General features: G+C 39.3%; 1 protein-coding gene and 1 long non-coding RNA gene across 3 annotated transcripts in view; one reads left to right on the forward strand and one right to left on the reverse strand.

The window, feature by feature from the left end:
• Nucleotides 1-11,623, reverse strand: part of LOC136824985 (peptidyl-prolyl cis-trans isomerase 6-like) — a 43,450-nt gene extending 31,827 nt beyond the window's left edge. The window contains exon 1 of one of the 2 annotated variants that reach the window (XM_067080975.1): nucleotides 11,383-11,623. In XM_067080975.1, the coding sequence (XP_066937076.1) occupies nucleotides 11,383-11,496 (114 nt within the window). In that variant the 5' untranslated portion in view covers nucleotides 11,497-11,623. Of the gene's footprint in view, nucleotides 1-7,149; nucleotides 7,397-11,382 lie in introns of those variants that run through there. The other variant, XM_067080976.1, reaches the window with a different exon arrangement.
• LOC136824987 (uncharacterized) overlaps nucleotides 1-23,744 on the forward strand; it is a 172,340-nt gene that overhangs the window by 25,741 nt on the left and 122,855 nt on the right. The gene's annotated exons all lie outside the window — the stretch shown is intronic.

The raw sequence follows: 23,744 nt of genomic DNA on the forward strand, positions 1-23,744 counted from the left end.
CTGCCTCACGCAAAGTTGTAGCAAAGGGAATGAGTACTTTCAGGACTTCACCTCCAATGATCGGCTTTTCTTTGTATACCTTTACCCAAAATGAGCTCAGTGTTTGCCTTATGAAATTGTAGTGATGTGTTAAGATTATAGAGTCTTTAGTGTTCTGCTTAGATATTAATGAATTATGTATTCTTAATACAGTATTTTCTCTAATAATAATGATTATAATAAGAGTATTGGGGAAATGATAAGCCCATAAAGTTATAACCCGTGGGACCCATTTGGTGATCCAACTTTGGGTCGCGACCCTGGGGTTAAGAACCACTGGCTTAGATATTAATGAAACACTTCATTACAATTTCAAAAGGCAAACACTGAGTTCATTTTGGGTTAAAAGTATACAAAGAAAAGCCGATTCTTGGAGGTGAAGCCCTGAAAGCACTCCTTTTGCTACAACTTTCTTGTGTGAGGCAGGATTTTCAACCCTCGCAGTCACAAAGACAAAGTACAGAAACCGCCTGCAACCAGAGGGTGACCTAAGATGTGGTCTGTCATCAAAATCACCCAGACTTGAGGAGCTGGTCAAAACAGTCCAGTGTCAAGGTTCTCATTGATTGTAATAGAAGCCTATTACACGTTAAGTAGGCTTGTATGAATAATTTTGCTTTTCTTGCTCCACAGTGGTAAATCATAACTCAATTATACATTTAATTTTATATCATGAAGCAAAAAAAATTTTTTTGGTTTTCTTTAATGTATTGTTTTTTCTCATGGATCATTGTTATGCAGATGTGCTACTTGCATTAATGAAAATCTCTGCAAGTAATTTTTGTTTCTATAACACGTTTTCATTACCATAATTATACAAAAAGAAAACGTTTATGAGGGCATGGGTCGCCATGGTTAATTTGGATGAGATTTTGGGTCACTGCCAAAAAAAGGTTTAAGAACCACTGATTTAAAGCATCTATTGGAACCATCATAATTAAATTTAAACTTTTATTAAATGCACAAAGATGCCTATAGACAAATTCATGGGGGGGCTATATTTTACATAATTAGGCTACAGCACAGCACATTGAAGAAGTTTTGATATTAAGAAGAAAGCATCAAACGGCCGTAACGGGAGAACAGTTTCTCAGACAATGTTTCAGTGCTTTTGAGTTCGTAATTAGAGTACAGGTATGCCAAATAGTATCTGACGTAAATGCGTATTTAAAAGAGAAATTATCTGACTATCATACATATGGGTCATTTGTTTCCAGTGCCATTAGATCTGCATAGAAAAAAATCAGGGTTTAAGAGTAATTGATGAAGGGGAAACCCCATCTGAAACGACAGCACCTCTTGTGTTAAATAGGTATACAAGGAAGAAAAATGATGAAAACCACACATCATTTTAAAGGGAGAATTAGAACTTGAAGCCTACGGGCCGCGAACTGGTAACAAACAACCTGACAACAGTAACAGCAACAATAACATTGTTGGCAGTTGTGAAAGGAGAGAGTTTCTTAGTATGATAGTATGAAGGGTAGTGAAAACGTTTTGGTCTGGGGATATATATATACAGTATATTGCTAATAGATTCACAATTTCTTGAAAAACAATCTGAGTAATAAAAATCCACACTGATGAGGAACACCGGTCAGGTGTTCGGAAGTCTTTGGTTCATTTTACATAGTAATAATATATTTACTATATAATTGTGGATTTTTATTACTCATACAGTATATTGTTATAAGTATTCAGGCCGCGCTATCTTTCAATAAATTAGCTAAAGTCATCTCATAGTAGGGGCAGATGATTTGCAAGAGATGGGAGGTAGTAGAAGGTAACTGTCAGGTAGAGAACTTTTTGGATCGGGATATATCTGTCCCAAGAGACGAGACACCTGGCTGAGGTTCAGTGCTATAGACACTCCCCTGTCCAGTAAGCCTGTGCTCTATTTCCTGCCTTTTGTATCCAAATTGTTGGGGAAATCTCTCGGCATTCCAGATTCGTCAGCCGTGTAGCCAGAGGCACGGCTGACGAATCTGGAATGTCGAGAGAGAGATTGGAATGTCGAGAGATTTCGCCAGCAATTTGGATACAAAAGACAGGAAACATAACACAGGCTTACTGGACGGGGGAGTGTCTGTAACTCTGTAGCCAGAGGCAATTTCCGACCCAATAAAAAGGGTTACAATGACAAAGAAGAGTCAGTAGCATTAACTGAGTACCCAAGCAGAGCACCTAACGTCCTGATCGGACGCCTCTCCCTCCACAGGTCAACCTTCGGTGCCCCTCTATCCAGACGGCCTCGCAAAACTCGGAGAATTAGGGCCCACTGTTACAAGAAGGAACCCCTTATCAAGATTTGCAAGGAAGGGGTGATGTCAGTGTCATATAAATCAGTGCACGATCTCCTGAACCAAGATCTGCCAGAGATTGCACCATATTAATTCCGTCGCTGTTAGAAATTGAGTGCCAGTTGGCTCTAGTGACCCCTTGCAAGCGGCCCTTTCATTTACATTCTTTTTATTTAAAGTGATGTTCATAAATAATTTCCCCTTTTAAGTTTGTCCTGTGAGTGTAAATAAATTATTGTTAAGAATGAGAATATCACTTTAATGGCGACCCTACCCTCTTTTACCTGTTAATAGCTTGTTTAATTACAGTTTATTGGCCTCTATTAACAAGGTCTTAAATTTGCGCTCTTAAAGTAACGTTCAACAACCAATAGCCATATATATGTATATATGTATATATATATATATATATATATATATATATATATATATATATATATATATATATATATATATATATATATATATATATATATATATATATATATATATATATATATATGTGTGTGTGTGTGTGTGTGTGTGTGTATATAATATATATATATATATATATATATATATATATATATATATATATATATATATACACTGTATATATACATATGTATATTACACATTTTTGTTTCTTCTCCACGTTTGTCATTTCTTTTCCATTTCCTCTCAAGGATAGTTTCTTATTTCCAATATTTAAGGGACGCGATTGCCTATACTGCCTAAGTGTTGTTGCTGTAGGAAACTGAATCTGGTGGCTCGTGGACTCTCATGGCGGGCTGTTTTTCCAGTAATCAGAAGTGATGCCTTCACGTCTGTCTGTCTGATTCACGGGACCCTGTGCGCGGTCGGGTATACTGTCTGGCTTTAAAACTTGCTGTCTTGCGCTTGGCATGAACATAGTGACAGCCTTAAAAATCCTTTGTAGTATCTCTTTGGTCCACAGCTGCATATATTTCCATATTTTCATTTTCATTTGTTCCACCTTTTTTCGATACTTCGTAATTAACTAATGAGATTCCAAAACTGTGGCTAACACTTCTCTGTAAAAATCATTTAACACTTCATAGATTAGGCCATAACTGTTTAGGTCAGTTTCTTGACAAGCACGCTGCATAAAGCGGTTTTATGTGTGTGTGTGTGTGTGTGTGTGTGTGTGTGGACTATACAACTTGAAAGCATGGATTCAACAAGCACAGTTTTAGATTTTTTTTTTGTGGATCACAACAATTATCCTTCTCACCTGCGTCAAAACTTTTTGAAACGACCAAGGCCAAGTAATTTCAAAAGATGTTACTGTCTTTATAACGCATTATTTGCAAATGTGTTTTCCTTTTTTAAGAGAATGTGCATGAAGTACGCCCATGATATATACAAGTTATTTTTGAAATGGACAATCTTTATTTGTAAGAAATATGATCTGTTTACATCCAGGTTTTCGTGACGTAATTACGGTATCCTTCGAGCTATGTTGGTTTGCAAATGGCATGGCTTTTCTTCAAACTGTACATAATAGTCTAATGATGAACGTGCATGCGAAATTGCAATAAATTGCCTTAATGAGGATGAGCATACTGAATATTATTCGTCGAAACCAAGTGCAATTACTCTATGGTTACCATATTCAGTTAGGCCACATTTTCTTTTGTTTTCTTTGCTATGACTCCCAATTCCCAGTCGTCAGGCTTCGTGTTTTCATTCCATCTTCCGGTGAGCTGTCAGGTTCGGATGATTTACTTCGAGATTTAGTTACATACATATCTGGCCACATTGAATTGCGCTGTTTGTGAAAATGTACGGGAACGACAGTAGTTCTGTGTTTCAGCATGATAGCATGTGCCTAGCCTATGTGCAGTTTGTAATTTCTTTTTAATTCGTTCATCATCATACTGAATGACCTATTGGGTCCCAGTGCTTGGCCTCAGGCCTAGGCCTGGTATTTTATTCTAATCCTTCGGGCCAGCCCTATGAGAGCTGAAAGTCAGCTCAGTGGTCTGGTTAAACTACTTTAATAATAATAATAATAATAATAATAATAATAATAATAATAATAATAATAAAGACAGTAGTTCTTGCCCAGCGCGAGGCTTTACTTAAGAGTCTTCTAAAGATTTTTTCAATTTTCTGATATTTTTATCTGATCATGTCAGTGGAGCGGTCCGAGGTACGTGATGCCGATGACATCTTACAAGAAAAAGTAGATAATGGAAACTTGTTTGCTTCTCGAAGTACAGAAACAACTTACCATAGATGTTTAACCATTCTGAACCTACACAAAAATGCCCATGCGTAGTTGTTAACTAGGCCGAGTTAACTGCCTTTTTTGTCATTTCCGTTGCTGTCGGACGGCGTGGTTACGCCTCGCAGATGTTATCACGAAAGAGAAGCTTGGTGAAGGCTTGATTACAGAAGCCGACTAAATCATTTCAAGGGATAAGCAAGTACGGATGGAGGGAGGGGAGGGGAGGGGTGAGGCCTGCCCTAACAGGCGTTTTGAAAATTTGTGGTTCTGTATGCTATAACATTATGCTTTTGCGCTATGTGGTTGGAAGTGTTCCAGCCACGGTTCTACATTTTTTATTGGTTTACAGAACAACAAAATCCGAGTGATTCGCGTTAATGCACATAGAAATGATGGCCAAAAACAAGCAACGCACGGAGTATACTGTAATACTCAAAAGTGCAACAGTTATACGCCCTGATAATAATAGTCTTTTTTTATTTACAAATTGTACGTTGTTGACTACCAAAACGTTACGGGTCTTCAAAGACATTTTTTTAAAACTAAGTTAATCTTTATTTATTTCACTTAAAATCACTGGTTTTGACGTTTTTGAAAAGATCAGGATTTTCTTTCCGAATCAGAGAACAAAAAATCGACTTCAGTTCGCCATGAACTGAGATTTTATAAATAGAAGTTTTTTATTTCGTAGATCGGAAAAATCCACTCAAAAATATGAATGGCGTCGATAAAAACAAAATGAATATACTCTATAGACGGAAGCAAATGAAAAGTACAAAGTCAGCGGAAATTGATTTTCTTTTTTCGTTGATTAAAAGATGTAGGGGATTGAAACTTTTCATAATAAAAAAAAATTCATCTAACCTAAAAATGGTATACAAGTAAATATATCGGTCATAAATCTGGCCTTCGTAACGGAGCGAAGAAAAATAATTTTTTTATTTGCCAAACTTGCTTCGTATTGGCGATGTCAGAACAACTGGACTATTACACACGTACAACTTGAACATTTAATTACAATGATTAACTAACATGGTGGGATTTCACGCAAGTTAGTCGTGTGGCTTTAATACAACCTTCAAAGACAAAGCAGGTTTGCAAAAAATGGCGGACATGCCCAGTGTCTATTAAAAGAATTCTTGAAGTTGAACTTTGGGTACGGCAGCCGAAAAATGTGTGCCATAATATACATACGTACTGTATATCTCTTGGCAGCGAGAAGCTCTGAAGATTAAAACGGAGGGGGGCGGTGGGTATACTTTAAATAAACTGACCTTGAGTCAGGCCAGACAAGATGGGATCGTGTTAATCATGGCCTCAAAATATATGAGAAGAATAAATGGAACAAGAGCAGATAACACCTTTACAAACCATTAGTGACTTGGCTGATCCCAGACTAAAACGTGGTGCAAAGATTTGCTCCTGTGGAACGATGGATCAGCGGGTTTTAGGTGGTTTGGTCTTGTGGTGATAACAGCGGACCGACACGACAGGCTACTGAAATAGTGAATATATATATATATATATATATATATATATATATATATATATATATATATATATATATATATATATATATATACATATATATACTGTATATATATATATTTATATATATGTATACATATTATATAATGTATTTATATATATATACACACACACACACTATATATATATATATATATATATATATATATATATATATATATATATATATATATATATAGAGAGAGAGAGAGAGAGAGAGAGAGAGAGAGAGAATGTCGCAAAACCACCTACTGGATCACCTAAGAAATTTTCCACATATATTTTCCCAGTTTAACAAAAAAATGACATCTTAAACTGTACTAAGATTATATTCCACTGCACTAAAATTGTCTTACCATAAATCATAAGAGATTTACGTGCCTATTAATGGACTGACCTGATCATTTGTTCAGGTTTATGCTTGTTTCCACATCTGTGAATAAGGTTGTGAGGCAATGTCATCTGCTTCACCAGACCACTTACCTCAGGATTAGCATTTCATGGAGATGGCTGATATGTTAGGATTCGTTAGGAATATATCTTCGCGTTTAGGTTACTGTACTTCAGAAGTTTAAAATTAGTGTTGCTGGTTCTGGCAAGGTTTCTTTAATTCTACTAAAACTTGTTAAATTGTTATACTTTGGGAGAACAGAGTGAGTGACTTTGAACACAAGTGCACTTGGATCATGTTAGTGCTCGTGCAAGACTAAAAGGGAATATGAAGCAAAAGTTTACAAGATACTGACAGAAGTATCTTAGGGCCCACGGCGCTCTTAACTTTTTAGTAAGAAAAAGGAAGAAAATCAGAGTTTTTTGTAAAGATGAAATTAACTGCGGATTGCTGACAAAACCCTGTCAAATTGTTCAGGAAAACTAGTAACTCTGGCAAACAAATAAAGGTCCCGGATGGACCACTGAAGGCGGAATAGAGGGCATCCAAATTGGGAGCGAGATATGAAGAATGTGTTCTACAGTGTGGGTGAGCAGTCTTCTGATAAAACTGAATAGGCTGTCTGTGGGCAGAACTACACAAGAGTGGGCAAAACTCACATCTGAGTGTTGTGAGGCTATCGTGATGAGGACCATTGATGTCGGCATTATGATGATGAACAAAAACATTCGCACGATAGTGAATTTGGGAAATTTCCACTTCATGATGCTCAGCTTGGTTCAGACTCTCCGCACTAATAAGTTATTTTTTTCTTTAAATTTGTGTTTAGGGGTGGGCTGAAATTCGCGAAGCTTACGAACCTCGCCAATATTTTCCCCTCGAAATCTTATTCTATATCTTGCGCGTTTTATTATTTCTTTTTTTGTAATGCATTCATTTATTATGCTATTTATCTTTCTTGTTAATATCTGAAACACTTCAACCACATGAATTCCAGGATGCTGTTTTTGTAATGATCTCCCATGAAAGAACCGCCACTTTCTTTTCGTTAATCACGTTCGCATGTCCAGTGCTTACGAGAGCTATGAACCAACTACCCTCGAGAGCGACCCTGGCTTAAACTAACGATAACAAATCCCACCCCCGAACCCCCATCCTATCTTGCCTCCCTCCATCTCGACTTCCAAATCCTGGAACGCCAGTCAACAGGCGCCTACAAATAAAGTTCTCTTGTGAATGTGAAAACCTTGCGACGCTGAGTGCCATGTGAAATTAACTTTAAATGTTGAGTACTCTGCTGTTTTCTGACTTCGAATAACTAGTTATAACTTACAACAACGTTTCTCGACGCTGGGGCGCACGCATCCCTCGTCATTTTTAAGGCTTCGTTCCGTACAAGAGTGCCTTTCAGAAAGGAGACAGGCTATAATACTGTTACAGGCCAGGCCACTTCCACTGGCTGATGCAACAGTTACTGGACTTTGCTTCATGCTTGGTGAACGAAAAGCTGCTTTAATGCAAGACAGTACCACATAACTTGTTATTGTATTTAAATTATATTTGCGAGCTTATCTTAAATGTGTAGGCATCTGACTGTGGCTGGACTTCGCTCAAAACTCTGCTGGCTATGTTTGAATTGCATCTGTTTAATTCTTCTCCACTTGCTTTTATATGTAATGTTATTGTTGTGACTGGCAGCAAAACTTATCTGCCGCCTCCTTTGTTATCGTTGACATTAATTTTCACCACATATATAGCCTTCCTTATGCATTTACAGTCTCCCTTTGATTCTCTGTGATCTATGTTTCTTACCTCTGTATTACTTACTTCAGTACATATTTCAATTCTCCACATCACAGGCTAAAGATACAATCGTCATAACTCCCCTTTGGTCTTTTCTTTGTCCTTCGTGGAAAATATATAAATAACTAAATTTTGTGCTTCATCTTAAATTGGGGAATCAAACCAATCATAAATTCTTAGAGGGATTTTCGTTACAGTTCTCTGGAATTGTTGCAAACTTGGAAATTTAACATTTAAATTTTAATTTCCTTCCTCTTTTTCTATAAAGACACGAACATAATGTTTCATATGCCTGTTCATAATAGTTTCTCTTTCTCTATAGCCAACCATACTTACTGTGGAGCAGCACTGTCCTGATATACAGAATCATGTTCTCATTTTCCTGATAGTCAAAGCAAATTCTTACCTGACCGTACCTGACCTTTTTCCGTTTAATTTTATTTACTTAATTTTGGCTTTAGCAAAGCTCTTCACCTCTAGTTCTTCCTTGTCAGTTATGGACCAGAGATCGTCTTCCTAATCAGGCACAATTTTACATATTCAATATGTTAATAAAATGCACCATCAGATTTTTTCCACACTTTTCTAAAGGCATGTCGTATCCAGAAGGCTGCCCCTTTTCTATGTTATAAATGTTTAAGATTTGTATTTTTATTCCATTTTTAAATTTTAACCTCTCCTCTATTCATTGTTATTTTGATTTCTTCTTTGCGTTCATGATGTAAACATGAGCATCCTGTTTTTGTTTTGTAGCTTTGCAGTATATTGTGAATGTGCATGTTATACGGAACATCACGAAGTTGTTCTTCATGGACCATCATCAAAACGCCGAGTTCTTCATTGGTATGGTGGGTAGAGCACTCGGCTAGCACGCTGTTGGCCCAGCGTTCGACTCTCCGCCGGCCAATGAAGAATTTGAGGAATTTATTTCTGGTGATAGAAATTCATTTCTCGTCATAATGTGGTTCAGACTCCACAATAAGCTGTAGGTCCCGTTGCTAGGTAACCAACTGGTTCTTAGCCACGTAAAATAAATCTAATCCTTCGGGCCAGCCCTAGGAGAGCTGTTAATCAGCTCAGCGGTCTGGTTAAACTAAGATATACTTAACTTATCAGAACGCCGATCCGCCTCAAGAAACACTGCACTACTCACTTCTATTTTGAAAAATATTCTCGTCCTTCCAAGACATTAAGGGCCGTTCGCTCTACACTTCGGCCCCATTGCTAACCGACAACTTTGTAGGCCTCCTTCCCTACCTTCCTTCCAAAGAATCAAGATTAATGAAACCATTCCAAAAATCAACCCTTCTAACTCTCTCCCATGACCAAACTGCCTTTTTAAACACTCTGAATCACCTTTTCATCCACGCTGACATTTTGAAGTCTTCGTCGCATCAACAGATTTCTGGCCCTTCAAAACCCTACTCTATGAACACTGTATAGACAATCTTAACAGCATTTCTTGTTTCACTCACATTCATTAAAAATTCAATACGCTTCTCTTTTCTAGTTCCTCGTTGGACGAGTCGGTAGAGTTCTCGGTTAGCACTCTGCTAGGCCAATGAAGAAGTAGAGGAATTTATTTCTGGTGATAGAAATTCATTTCTCGCTATAATGTGCTTCGGATTCCACAAGAAGCTGTAGTTCCCTTTGCTAGGTAACCAATTGGTTCTTAGCCACGTAAAATAAGTCTAATCCTTCGGGCCAGCCCTATAGGAGATCAGTTGATCAGCTCAGTGGTCTGGTTAAACTAAGGTATACTTAACTTTTTTTCTTTCTTGGAGAGGACTGGCGCTACGGTCCATAGGACATTTCATCTTAAGTCTTCTAAATCACACTTATGATCATGATCATGATCATAATGTACCTCACCTCTGGGGAGGTCTTGAGTCTTTCCTTGGCTTACCTGCCATTAGTCAAAATTAGCTCTCTGTACCATCATCCACCCTGATTCTCAGATACGCATATGAGGTTATTCACTTTTATTTTCCCATCTAAACTCAAATTTACTATCTCACGCTCCTGTCTTGCATTTCCCCTCATTTATTACTCTCGTTAACTTTCAACTTTCTCTCCCGTCCACGTTTCTGTTCATCATTCTTTACTTTCATTATAAAAACTTCTATTCGCTCTTAGCCAGATAACTTCATAGATACGTATATCGCACAGTGGAAGCTGATAAGTGTTGGCTTAAGAATAACCTTTATACAAAAACAAAACTTTCACGATTAGTTCAAAGACTTGAAAAATCTTTATCTGTTCGGCATCGCCCCTGATTAGAAGAATATGACTGACCGGAAGAATGAAATTACTGAGAATGTAAAAAAAGAAAGAAAGAAAAAACAAATGGTGAAAAACTTGGCTCGTCAGCTCATCAATGATAAGAAAAAACCCTAATTTGGAATTTGGAAGGAAATAATGACTGTGATGAAAAGAGAATTTCTGAGTATTGGTATTTACACAGAATCTTAATTTTTTCCTTCTAAGGATTGATTGATTCATTCATTATTTGACACTAGTGACTAACGTCTACTGTAGAACATATTTGTCCGTTTTTTCAGTGAGTAGGTGAATAGATCTATCTGTTTAAAAGAAATTACAAGAAAAATGCAGGAAATCACATTCTGGGAAATTAGATGCCTAATAATAATATAATCGAGGAGGAGGAGGAGGAGAAGGAAGAAGCGAAGGAGGTCTCTCAGTTGAAGTCCCTTGGTAAAGCCAATGAGGGATCCTATCTGTCCAAAATTGTGAAGCTCTGAAGGCAACATCACTTAAAAAAAAAAAAGCAATACTGATAAAATTCTCATGGTCGGATGAGTCACTAAAATGGTCAAACAACTCCTCAGTGATGTAAAATATGTCTGAAAACACATCGTGACATCCCTCGAGAGCCTGCTCTATTCTTCTGTTCATTCTGACTGAAAATGAAGAGTTACGAAGGAAAATGTTATGGAAAATGTAGAGAATCGAGCAGGCTCTTGACAGCCATTGTTTTGTATCTTTAGATGCATATATTTTACTTTTACATCGTTGCGGGTTTGCTTCACTAGTAATAACACTTGTCATAATAATAATAGAAAACTTACATCCGCTTGATCCGAGACGATAGTAACGAAAACCATTGTCGTCGGGCCAACGATGAAGAAGAGGAACATTCGCACCACAGTGAATTTAGGACGTTTGAAAAATTTCCACCTCATTTTGAACGAGATCGGTTAAGCAGGACGGCTTGAATTTCCTCGAACTCGAAAAGTCACGGATGCAAGCAATTCCGTTAGAGGTACTTGATATTTTCAGTATATTCGTTTATTTTAACTTCTCCTGGGTTGAGTCACGAAAAGTTATCGATAAGGTCCGATTAATTATTTTTCCTAAACAGCTGAAGGTCAGAAGAGTAATATTTGAGCGACACTTCCTTGCGTCGTGTGGAAATCAACTATAGACCTAGACTGGCGTCGTCGGGTTTGAAGGCACCTCCTTATTTACAAGAGAGTGATCCATGGATCTTCCCCCCGAAAAGCCTTCCTCCTCCCATATCATCCATACGTGAAATTTAATCCCAGAGCTGCCAGAAATCAGTTCGTGAAAAGCATTGTCTATGAAAGATGTCAAAATGAGTTAGCTTGATTTCACCAAAGGCCCTGTCAACTTTATTAAACATTGTATTTGGCGTCTTAGACTTCATCAAGGGGATAATTCTAGATCACAGTTTTAGAGAGCTTTTCTGGCATTTGTGAAGTTACATCTCTCGCCCTAATAAGGCTTCAGTCTGTTTCAGAGGGTACTTTAGTCAGGCCTGGGACTGGGGGATAGGTGGCAGAGATGTGGTTGGGGTCCCCTACGTAATGATATTAACTTCTTCCCGGATTAGGAGACAAATGACGTACTTCTCGCTTTACAGGGCGCACACACACACACACAACACACACACACACACACACAATCTCAGTCTCAATGATGTTCTCGGAGAGGATGTAGTCTCATTTTAAGGGGCATTTTCAAGTTTGTTGAAGAGACTTTTATATTTATTTTTATACAAAAGTTTATGGACGAATTGCTGAGAGTGTTTGATAAGTATATAGGGATTTAAGTGAGCATAAGAGTCTGACTAAGATAGTCGAGGATGGGGTGAGTGGAAAAGGCAGGAAATATCAACAGTTTAGTGGCATACTGAATCAAGTATTTTGTGGAGACAAGAAGTTAACTTCGGAGAAGTAAACTGAAAAAGAAAAGTTAATTAGCTTAGGAATTTTCGAATAAAATATATTAAAGTAGGTATAACGACAGACACCGATGTAGAGGTGGCAGCTATCTGTCGATGAAGTGAATATTTTTAGAATGATTTAGAATGTGGAGGATAGAAATGAATCAGACTTGAATACACGTGAGTGGGAGGGCAAATGTAAATCTGAGAGTTGTTTTGTAAATTAATTATATCGATGCTTGAAGGATGGCAATAAAGAGGTTGAAGAATGTGGTCACCAGGTATATGATTGAAGAGATGATGTAGCATGGTGGTGCAAGAGTGATGAAACCGATGTCTAAGGTGTGTATGGTATGTTTAGATGAGGGAAAAGCTCTGTAGGTATGAATTAGGGAACAAATGTTCCTTTGAATAAGGAAAAATGTAATAAAAGGTGACTGCAGTACTTTTAGAAGCATACTGTTGCTTAGCATATCAGGGATGATAGAAGGATTATTATTGATATGTCAAGACAGAATTGATTGTTGAGGACCAGTGTGGGTTTAGAGAATGTGCTGTGTAATTGTTTGTTTCGGAGCAGTTGTTTGAGAGCTGTGTTCATGGGAGAATCTTTTTATGTAATGCATTGACAAAAAACCTTATAGTCTCAGGTCTTCTAGAGATGCGTAACATTGAAGATATATGGTGTCAAAGGTGATTTTCTGAATGACATCAGCAGTTTTAGTATTAAGTTAAGTATGCATTAGAGTATGCAGACAAGTGAGTGACTAGTTTGGTGCAAAAGAGGGTCATAGTTAATGTGTGTTATGTCTTATGGTAGTTTAATATTCATATGGGAGACTGATAGAGTAGTCAAAGAAAGAACGCTCGGTGGGTTCGTCAGCAACTTGCACCCATTGGATCCCGAGTTAAAGCGTCACTTGTTCATATGCGTGAGTGTGTGTGTGTGTGTAGGCAGCTCCCCATGTTTGCGATTTGGTGTGACCGTAGCTGAACCTCTTTTTTTCTTGTTTTACTAATGTATCGGTGAAAGGAATCTGCTAGTCCTGATTCCTATCCGTGGTAAACCCCAGGACTAGGGTATATTGGGGGTTAGTGATCTGAAGCAAGACCCAACAGTGGCATAAGGCCAGCTTAACCTAAAACGACAACAAGAAGGTAGATTCAGATTTAACCTCAACTGAAGACTGTGTTTGAAACCGAACCAAGAAAGTGTTGTGAGGTTTCAAAAAGACAGAACAAACAAAAAACTCGGAGCTTAAAAACTTTCCGGGATCTTGAGTAGAACACTAAATAGAGAATATAACAACAGTGAACAAGGAAGAAATGATAGTGCACAGAGAAGTAAAAGTATCACGAAAGCAACATCACAAGAGAATATCAAATGAAAAAGAGAATTTAAAATATATATGTATGAATGTGTATATATATATATATATAAATATATACATAATACATATAATATATATATATATATAATATATAAATATACATATAAATATATATATATATATATAAATACATAATGTGTATACATAAATGTATACATATATATGTATGTATATATTCATATATATACACATACATATATATAAATATATAATATAAATCAGTCAACATGTATATATATATATATATATATATATATATATATAAATATATATATATTATATATATATATATATATATATATATATATATATATATTTATAAATATATATTCCTATCTATCAGTCAACATGTATATATACATATATATATATATATATATATATATATATATATATATATATATATATATATATATATATATATATATATATATATTGTAAATATTCTGAGTACATTCTTGGCAATATTTCTTTTTGGGTATTAAAATTTCCAAGAGAAGCCATTTTCTGTCTGTTTTCTGAATTCCAGGCAGTTTGTAGTTTTCGGAGCTGAACGATTTTCCAAACAGGGCTTCTTTGTTGCACAGGCTTTCTCAGCGCAGTAGACATGACCTGTTTGAAAGATTAAGGCTATTGACTTGTCATACTACTCATAAATTTTGAATTTCAGTTCACTGAGTCTAATATTAGCATTTCGAAGTGCTGAGTTGATCTAATACTAAGTGTAAATGATATGCTTTAGTTTTGCGCATATTTATATATGTATATATATATATATATATATATATATATATATATATATATATATATATTATATAATATACTGTATATATATATATATATATATATATATATATATATATATATATATATATATATATATATATATATATATATATATATATTGATATGATTCCTACTAGGGTGTGCATAACTGGTTCTGGGAAATTATGCAAATCTGGCTATGACCTTGGATTAAGTAACAATCATATGCATTTTATGGCTGAGGCCCTTCTTCAGAATGGGTAATAGTTAGGTAAACTCTTAGGTTAACTTAAATAACTGTATTTATGCACAATGATATATCAGAAGAATGATGGTTACACAACAGGAGTTTAGGGGACAAAAGAGGTCCCATAAGATTAATTAAGAATTAACTCAGAAATGAGATCTTGAAGTAAACATAAGGGGGGCCTGCTATTCCGGGGCACTGGGGAGCAGTGAAGTACAGCGGAAGGGGTCCCACTGGGCACACAAAGTGAAGAACAGTATCCACAGCTGACTACTCCAATCTGCAATTAGAATGCATGTGGTTATGCAGACTGAATGCAACTCATGGTAGTGGATCAAGGGGGTGCACTGATGGTACCTAACAACTCTATCCCACACTATTGAATTACCTTTACGTTATTATGAAATGAACACTTCGCTTATGGCATAAAAATACAAAAATATCAAATTATACAGGACTCACACTTGTAAAAGAAAAGAAATAAGGTTGAAGTATAAGGACCTGACTGACTGTTGAGAGAACCATGGAATGTGGCGCTTTACCTTCTGCAGGAGATGGATTCGTTTTCTTTGGGGGATATGGGGGTGGCATGTGCCAGCAGGAGAGGGAAATGAACAAGGCACCACAAAAATTCACTTGAAGCTAGCAACAGCCACATTCCAAAAGGGGGTAGCTCAGGAGAGCGAGGCAACCGACTTTGCCAGAGTTGGACTGTGTTCTCTGAATGTCTGAAAGTCTCTGAGGATGCTGAGATGCTGCAGGGTCCCTTTATAGTGCTCAGGGCTTACGCTTCGAGCATCAGGACAGATGTCGCTCATAGTCTGCCCGACCTTGTGTATCTCACGAAGTCTCTAAGGCGCTAGGTCAATGTGACTCATCCCTTTAAATATGGCGGCTGCCTTGTGTTCTTCACCCTGTCACTCCTGTCTGGTGTCGGTTTGCCCTCAGGCAGGAGTTAACTTTCTCCTCGGTCAGCCACCTGCAAACCAAGGTCTCGCAGTCAACCAAACAAGGGCAGATTAACAGAGTTAATCCTCAAAGGGAGTGGTGAGTGGTTGGTACGGGCAAATTTTGCCTGTACTTTACTTTATCGAAGCAAATGCCAAAAATGATTATTTATTCAAAATATTATGTTAATAGAAGATGGGATGTCGTGAAAAGAGGTTTCCCTCATTACACCTCGACTTAGATGACATTCATACCCTAAAAGGGTTGGAATGGCTGACATTTGCAATCGAATCTGATGATTAAACTCACTCCACAACCTTTGAGTTGATAATCTTATAAAATTAGAATAAAAGAATGCAAGATTCTGCGATACTTCAAACATGTAAAATGATGTCAATTATGGCAATTACTCTACTCGCAGAAATCATTTAGCTACTAAAAGAACATACAATGTAACATTAATTTTAGCATTAATTTTAGCATAACAGCAGCATACAATGAATAATATAATTCCAAATAGTTAATTAATTTTTCAACAGAATGAACCTTAAACTAAGAGGTTATTATGGGTAACTTAACTGTACCATGCGCTTATTCTAACAGTATGCCTCATTACAGGAGCATTCTATTAGTTAGCCTTGAAGGGTCAGTACAAACGTTCATGGTCCTGTTAGGTGATGCCACGATTTATTATGAGTGATAGCTCTGTGCTATAAGGGCAACACATACAGTGAGTGCCAAACATAAAATGAGTACACTTATCATACAGTACTTAATGCATTTTGAGCCAGAAGCCCATATGTTAATCAAAGAAAGGAGTGCAAGGAAGGAAGGTGTCTTACAACATCTCGAGGTCATCTGCAGCTGGCCGATAGCATGGCACTTACTCTGGAGGAGGTGCCAGGTTCAGCCAGGCTGTACTAGTCGTGAAAAGACTACTTTAGTGGCTTCTGGACAAGACATCTGCAATTTTGTTATCTGAACCCCTGATGTGTTCGATCCTCCAGTTATAGTCTTGGAGGTCGATACTCCAGCGCATCAATCGTTTGTTTTGGTTCCAGAAGGTTGAAAGATACATTAAGGGATTGTGGTCTGTAAGAATGACTAAGGGGAAAATTATGGTCTGCATGATAGGATTTGAACTGTTTCATGGCCAATATAATTCCTAGTAGCTCCTTTTCAATGGTGCTGTGTTTCGCTTGAAAGGGGGTTCAACTTCTTTGAGTATTACACTACCTGGTGTCTAACTCCCTCCTTCTCTTGACACATTACAGCACCAATACCCACATTGCTGGCATCAACTGCTAGGCAAAACTGATGGTCATAGTTGGGCGCATGGAGAACGGGTTTGTTGACAAGAATCGCCTTTCATTATCATATGCCTCTTCACATTTGGTAGTACACATAAATGGCTGTTTCCTTCGAACGAGGTTAGTGATAGGGGCAGCAGCATCAGCGAAGTTTGGGATGAACCGGGAGAAATACTGGACATGCTAATGAATCGTTGCGCCTTCCGCTTTGTTCGGGGGTACAGCATGCTGTAGATTGCTTGGATGTTTGCATCCTTGGGCATCAGCCACCCACTCCCCATGTGGCAACTGAGATAAGTGATTTCAGCCACCCCAAAATGACATTTTTGCAGATTGATTACTAGGTTTGCTTTCTTAAGAGCCACTAGGATCTGGCATAGGATCTTTAAATGCTCCTCCCTAGTGTTTGCATAGGTAACTTATTTCAACAACATACAGTAGTTACCTATTAGAATTAGAGTACCTTATTCATAATTCGCTGAAAGCAGCTTGGGGCATTTTTCAGCCCAAATGGCATAACCTTGTGCTGGAAGAAACCCTTGGAAGTTATGAAAGCAGTAAGGGGGCATGACTCTTTAGACAATGGCACCTGCCAATATCCCTTCTCTAAATCAATTTTGCTCAGATACTGAGCACTGCCAATACTATCAAAGCAGGTGTCAATTTGAGGAAGAGGGTAGGTTTCAGGCTCTGTTTCATCATTGAGTTTCTGATAATCGATACAGAGCCGATCTCCTCCTCCCTCTTTGGGGACTAGAATGACCGGTGAGGACCACAGGCTTCGGCTCTTCTCAATTAGGCCTGACTCCAACTGGATCTTCAGTTGCTCCTCGATTCTTTTAGCTTAGTCTGGGTTTACTTTATAATATCCCAGCAATTTCGCTTATACACTTTCAGACATCTGTATGGTGTGTTCTGTTGCATTCGTGCAACCAAGCTGGTCTTGAGTGACCGAGTATTCACTGAGCAGGCATTGGACGTCTGCTCATTTGGATTAGTAGAGTCCAGGAGCAATGGACTCGAGGTGGTGCAGGATTTCTGAGCTAAGGGAGGGTGGTGGCACTGTTGTGATGGTGCCAACCACCGCTCTGGGGGTGGTCGCACGTCTGCTGATGGTTGGGTTTTGCGGGGATTATAAAGCTTAAGCAGGTTGATGTGCAGCCATTTAGCCTTCCTTTCCCCACAATTCACCTGGTAGTTAAGATCCCCGCAGTTCCACAGGATCTTATGGGGTCCTGTGAATTGTGTTTCCAGTGGGCATGTCGCTCCATTCATGAGGACAAGGACGGAATCCCTTACATTAAATGTTCTCACCTTGGCCTTCTGGTAAAATTTGAGCTTGACACGTTCTTGCGTTGTGGCCTCGTGTGCCTGGGCCACTGCCCATGCGGCATGAAGTTTCCTCTGGATTGTTTACAGTTCAGCTGACCATTCAGCCTTAGTAGGGTCTGCCCAAGCCTCATACAAGATATTGAGAGGGCACCGTGTGGAATGGGCATAAAGCAGCTCGAACGGGCTTTAGCCCAAAGTCTCCAAATGGCGAAGAGGGCATAGGGGAGATTTTCCTCCCAGCTTGTTCCGTCCTCCTCACATAATTTTTCTAGCTGGCTCTTTAGAGTTTAGTGGAACTGTTCCACAATTCCCTGGCGCACTGGCCAGTATGGGGTAGAGTGTATGTGGTGAACGCCATGGCTTGCTAGGCCATTTCGAAATTCTTATGACATAAAATGTCTTCCCTGATTGGTCTGTTGCATTTTAGGAAAACCAAAATGGCAGAAGTAGTTCACCAACGCTTTTATGCTGTTTTAGGAGGTCTCACTCCTGACAGGAATGGCTTCTGGGTACCGCATGAAACGGTCAATGAGTCCTTGAAGGGGACACCCACGGAGGGTATTTTTTTATGGGTGTCTTTGGAATGAATTCATTTGGATTCCCTGTGACCTGACACATAGGGCATGAGGCAATGAAAGCTTTAACCGTCTTGTGAAGACTGGGCCAATAGAACTTACCCATGATGGCATGAGTCATTTGGGTCAGACCAAAGTGACCACCAAGGCCATCGTGCGCTAGATGCAAGACATCTGGTTGATGAGACTTAGGCACTACCACTTGGCAATGGATAATTGGTGCCGGGTCTGAGGGTTCACAATACGTGGAAAAGAACTCCATCATCAAGGAGGAAGTTGTTTTTAACCAGGTCCGTAACCTTCTCCTCGGAGGTTACTGCCTCCGAGCGGTGATGTTGCAAGGTATTGTCTCCTGACTGGGCTTTTAAGTGTTGTTCCTGACTCAGGGAAAGAACTGTCATGTCTGCCCCGGTGATAAGGAGAGTGACGGCGGGTGCTGAAGGCGTCTCAACTGAGGGGGACTCAGGATGCTCTTGCAACCAGGTCACCTCAGCAAGATTTACGTCTCCTAGAATTGAGTCATTGCCAGGCGGAGGAACATCCCATTTTGATGTTTCAGGTGGCACAGCAGTCATGCACCGGAGGGGAATGGTGGTATCTCTCCACTGGACCAAGTCCTGGCCCAACAAGAGAGGGTAACCCATAGCGAGGGACTGCACAACTCCGAAGAGGTGCTCCCTCTGACGAGAGTTGTCACTGGTGGTGACTGGCAACTGTGCTGTAGGAATGTCCTTAGAAGATCTGTCTATCCAGCAGATGGTCATACTCTCATTCTTGCAAACAGTGGCACCTCGTGGCACTGAGTCACGGGCGATGAGGCTAATGGCAGCTCCTGTGCCTGCAATGTTTGGTAGGTGTTGAGGGGGACTCGAGCTGTCTAATGGCACCACTGATACATCCTGCAGACTTAACCAGTTGGGATTGTCATTGATGTAAAATAGTTTGCACTGCCTTAGGGGTAGTGTTCCTAGACCAGAACTTATAGTTGGCCGATGGGTGGCCAATTTTGCCACAATCTTGGCACTTTGCCCTGCTGAAATCTCTCTGGGGGCCATAGTGGTGAGCAGGTTTATCGCTTCTTGCCCCGGATCCTGTGAGTGACTTGGGGGCCTTTGCTGATTCTCCACCCTGTGGTGGCACTGCTCCGTGGAGTGCCCAGGTTTATGGCAGTGTGCACACACTGGCTTCTTTGGAGGATGACTTGGTTGCTGGTGTGGTTGGGGATTGGCAGGGATGGGGCCCATGGGGCATATCTTCTTCCCATAGGAACTGAGCAGCGGATGGTGGGTGTCGTAGTTGTCAGCCCATTGGCAACATTCCACAGTGGTTTTAGGGGCCTTGTCGACCAGATGCGTGGTGAGATCAGGAGGGGCATAGGAGAGGAAATCCTTTAACCGGAACAGTTCGAGAACTTCCTCAGCTGAAGTGGCTTTTGAGGTGCTAAGCCATCTCCGGAGGGCCGGGGCCTTCTTTGCTAACCTCTTGGACCAGGTTTGGCCAGCCTCCTTTGGTAGGCTTCTCCATCTCCGTCTCCACTGGTCTGGCATGATTTCAAAGGCTCACAATGACAGCTCGAATGAGGGTGAGGTCTCCTTGTTCGTTTGGTTGGAGAGTTTTGAATGCTATGGAACCCTTCCCTTCCAGGTGCCTACCGAAGATTAGAGCTACCTCATTGGGCTTGGGCTGGTAGGTCCTTAGCACTCGCTCAACATGGTCATGCCAGGCTTTGGGTTTGGTCTCGTCCCATTTCTTGATGAGGGAGCTCACACTGCTGAGCCTTGGTAGGGTTGCGGTACCTGTGGGTCTCACACCTCCCTTCTCTAGAAAGGCAAGCTGAAATTGTCTCTTTCTCTCCCCCTCTCTGCTCTTTCTGCTTCTTCCTTCTTCTCCTGGGCTAATCATTCTTTCTCCTTCTCTGCTCTTTCTGCTTCTTCCCTCTTCTCTGGCCTAATTGCCTTCTTTGCTCTTTCTGTTTCTTCTCTTTACTCCTGGGCTGCACGTTCTGCCTCACTCGCTGCTCTCTCTGCTTCCCTGTCCTCCTTAGCCTCTTCTACTCTTTCTTGGACCCACTTCTGCAAGGCTTGTCCAGAATAACCCATAGTCTGCCCAGCTCCCAAGTAGAACTTGAAATCCTCATTGAGGGCAGACCTAATTGCCTTAAACATCTTGGAAGGGTGTTTTGAAGGGTGTGGCCCTTGGGTATAATACTAATGATGTATGGCACCAGAGGTGGCCAGGGGCGGGCTCTGGACAATCGGGAGTGCCTCTGATGGTGAGGTGGCACTGGCACACCCTTAAGAGCTGATCCACAAGGGAATATGAGTATCCCGTAGGTTCGGGTTTAGGAGTTCCACGAACTCGAAGTTGTGCTAAAGAACTGTTCAGGTCAAGATGGACTGGTAAAATATTTTTATGGTCTGCAAAAACTCAAGATTATTCATGGTGAATTTGGGGGTAATGGTCTGCAACAGACCCAAGGTTATTCAAGATGAATCGACAAGGACTCAAGGCTATTCTCACTGAATTTGTTACTAGTCCGGTAAGGACTTGAGTTTGTTCCAAAAGGAACTGATAGCCATCTTGAAAGACTGTAAGTGGAGGCCACACAAGGACTTTGAATTGGTCATCACAAAGGACATAGTTTGGAAGTCACACAAGGACTTTGAATTTATAGTCACAAAGAACTTTGAGTTGGAAGTCACACAAGGACTTTGAGTTGGGAGTCACAGAAGGACCTTCTTGAACTTGGCAGTCACAAAAGGACTTTTAGTTTGGTAGTTAGTAAAGGACTTTTAATTGGACATCACGCAAGGACTTGTAAGTGGAAGTCACAATGGACTTTTAAATTGGTAGTCACAATGGACTTTTAAATTGGAAGTCACAACTGACTTTTAAATTGGAAGTCACAACTGACTTTTAAATTGGAAGTCACAACTGACTTTTAAACTGGAAGTCACAACTGACTTTTAAACTGGAAGTCACAACTGACTTTTAAATTGGAAGTCACAACTGACTTTTAAATTGGAAGTCACAACTGACTTTTAAATTGGAAGTCACAACTGACTTTTAAATTGGAAGTCACAACTGACTTTTAAATTGGAAGTCACAACTGACTTTTAAATTGGAAGTCACAACTGACTTTTAAATTGGAAGTCACAACTGACTTTTAAATTGGAAGTCACAACTGACTTTGAAATTGGAAGTCACAACTGACTTTTAAATTGGAAGTCACAACTGACTTTGAAATTGGAAGTCACAACTGACTTTGAAATTGGAAGTCACAACTGACTTTGAAATTGGAAGTCACAACTGACTTTGAAATTGGAAGTCACAACTGACTTTGAAATTGGAAGTCACAACTGACTTTGAAATTGGAAGTCACAACTGACTTTGAAATTGGAAGTCACAACTGACTTTGAAATTGGAAGTCACAAAGGACTTTTAAATTGGAAGTCACAAAGGACTTTTAAATTGGAAGTCACAAAGGACTTTTAAATTGGAAGTCACAAAGGACTTTTAAATTGGAAGTCACAACTGACTTTTAAATTGGAAGTCACAACTGACTTTAAATTGGAAGTCACAACTGACTTTTAAATTGGAAGTCACAACTGACTTTTAAATTGGAAGTCACAACTGACTTTTAAATAGGAAGCCACAACTGACTTTTAAATTGGAAGCCACAACTGACTTTTAAATTGAAGTTATTATTGACTTCTCAATTTAAAAGTCACAAAAAAGTCAGTTGTGACAACTGACTTTTAAATTGGAAGTCACAACTGACTTTTAAATTGGAAGTCACAACTGACTTTTAAATTGAAGTCACAACTGACTTTTAAATTGGAAGTCACAACTGACTTTTAAATTGGAAGTCACAACTGACTTTTAAATTGGAAGTCACAACTGACTTTTAAATTGGAAGTCACAACTGACTTTTAAATTGGAAGTCACAACTGACTTTTAAATTGGAAGTCACAACTGACTTTTAAATTGACGTCCCTAAAGGACTTTTAAATTGACGTCCCTAAAGGACTTTTAAATTGACGTCCCTAAAGGACTTTTAAATTGATGTCCCTAAAGGACTTTTAAATTGATGTCCCTAAAGGACTTTTAAATTGATGTCCCTAAAGGACTTTGGATTTGATAGTCAGAAGGACTTTGAAATGGACATCCCTAAAAGACCCTTTTGAACTGACAGCCACAAGGACAGTATCCACAGCTGACTACTCCAATCTGCAGTTAGAATGCACGTGGTTATGCAGACTGAACACAACACGTGGTAGTGGATCGAGGGGGTGTACTGATGGCACATAACAATTCAATCCCACACCATTGAATTACCTTTGTTATTATGAAATGAACACATTGCTTATGGCATAAAAATACACAAATATCAAATTATACAGGACTTGCACTTGGATCACTCCTTGATGGAAGGCACTGTGCTCCAATGGACAGTGAGTGTCAAGGAGAGCTCATGGCTCTGATAGGCTAACTGGACCTTTTCCACCCTTTTCTCTTCTTCAGGCTCCTCCAAGGTCTATCTACAAAAGTCCTAGGAGGTGATGAGGGCAATGAGTCCGGGGAAAGGCCAGGGGTGCCTTCAGGAGCAAAGTCAGGGGTAACCCGAGAAGCTACTGGAAGGCTCCCTACTCTGGCTGCTGCGACAACTGAAGCAT

This window comes from Macrobrachium rosenbergii, chromosome 36 (assembly GCF_040412425.1).
Source record: "Macrobrachium rosenbergii isolate ZJJX-2024 chromosome 36, ASM4041242v1, whole genome shotgun sequence".
NCBI classification, from domain to species: Eukaryota; Metazoa; Arthropoda; class Malacostraca; order Decapoda; family Palaemonidae; genus Macrobrachium; species Macrobrachium rosenbergii.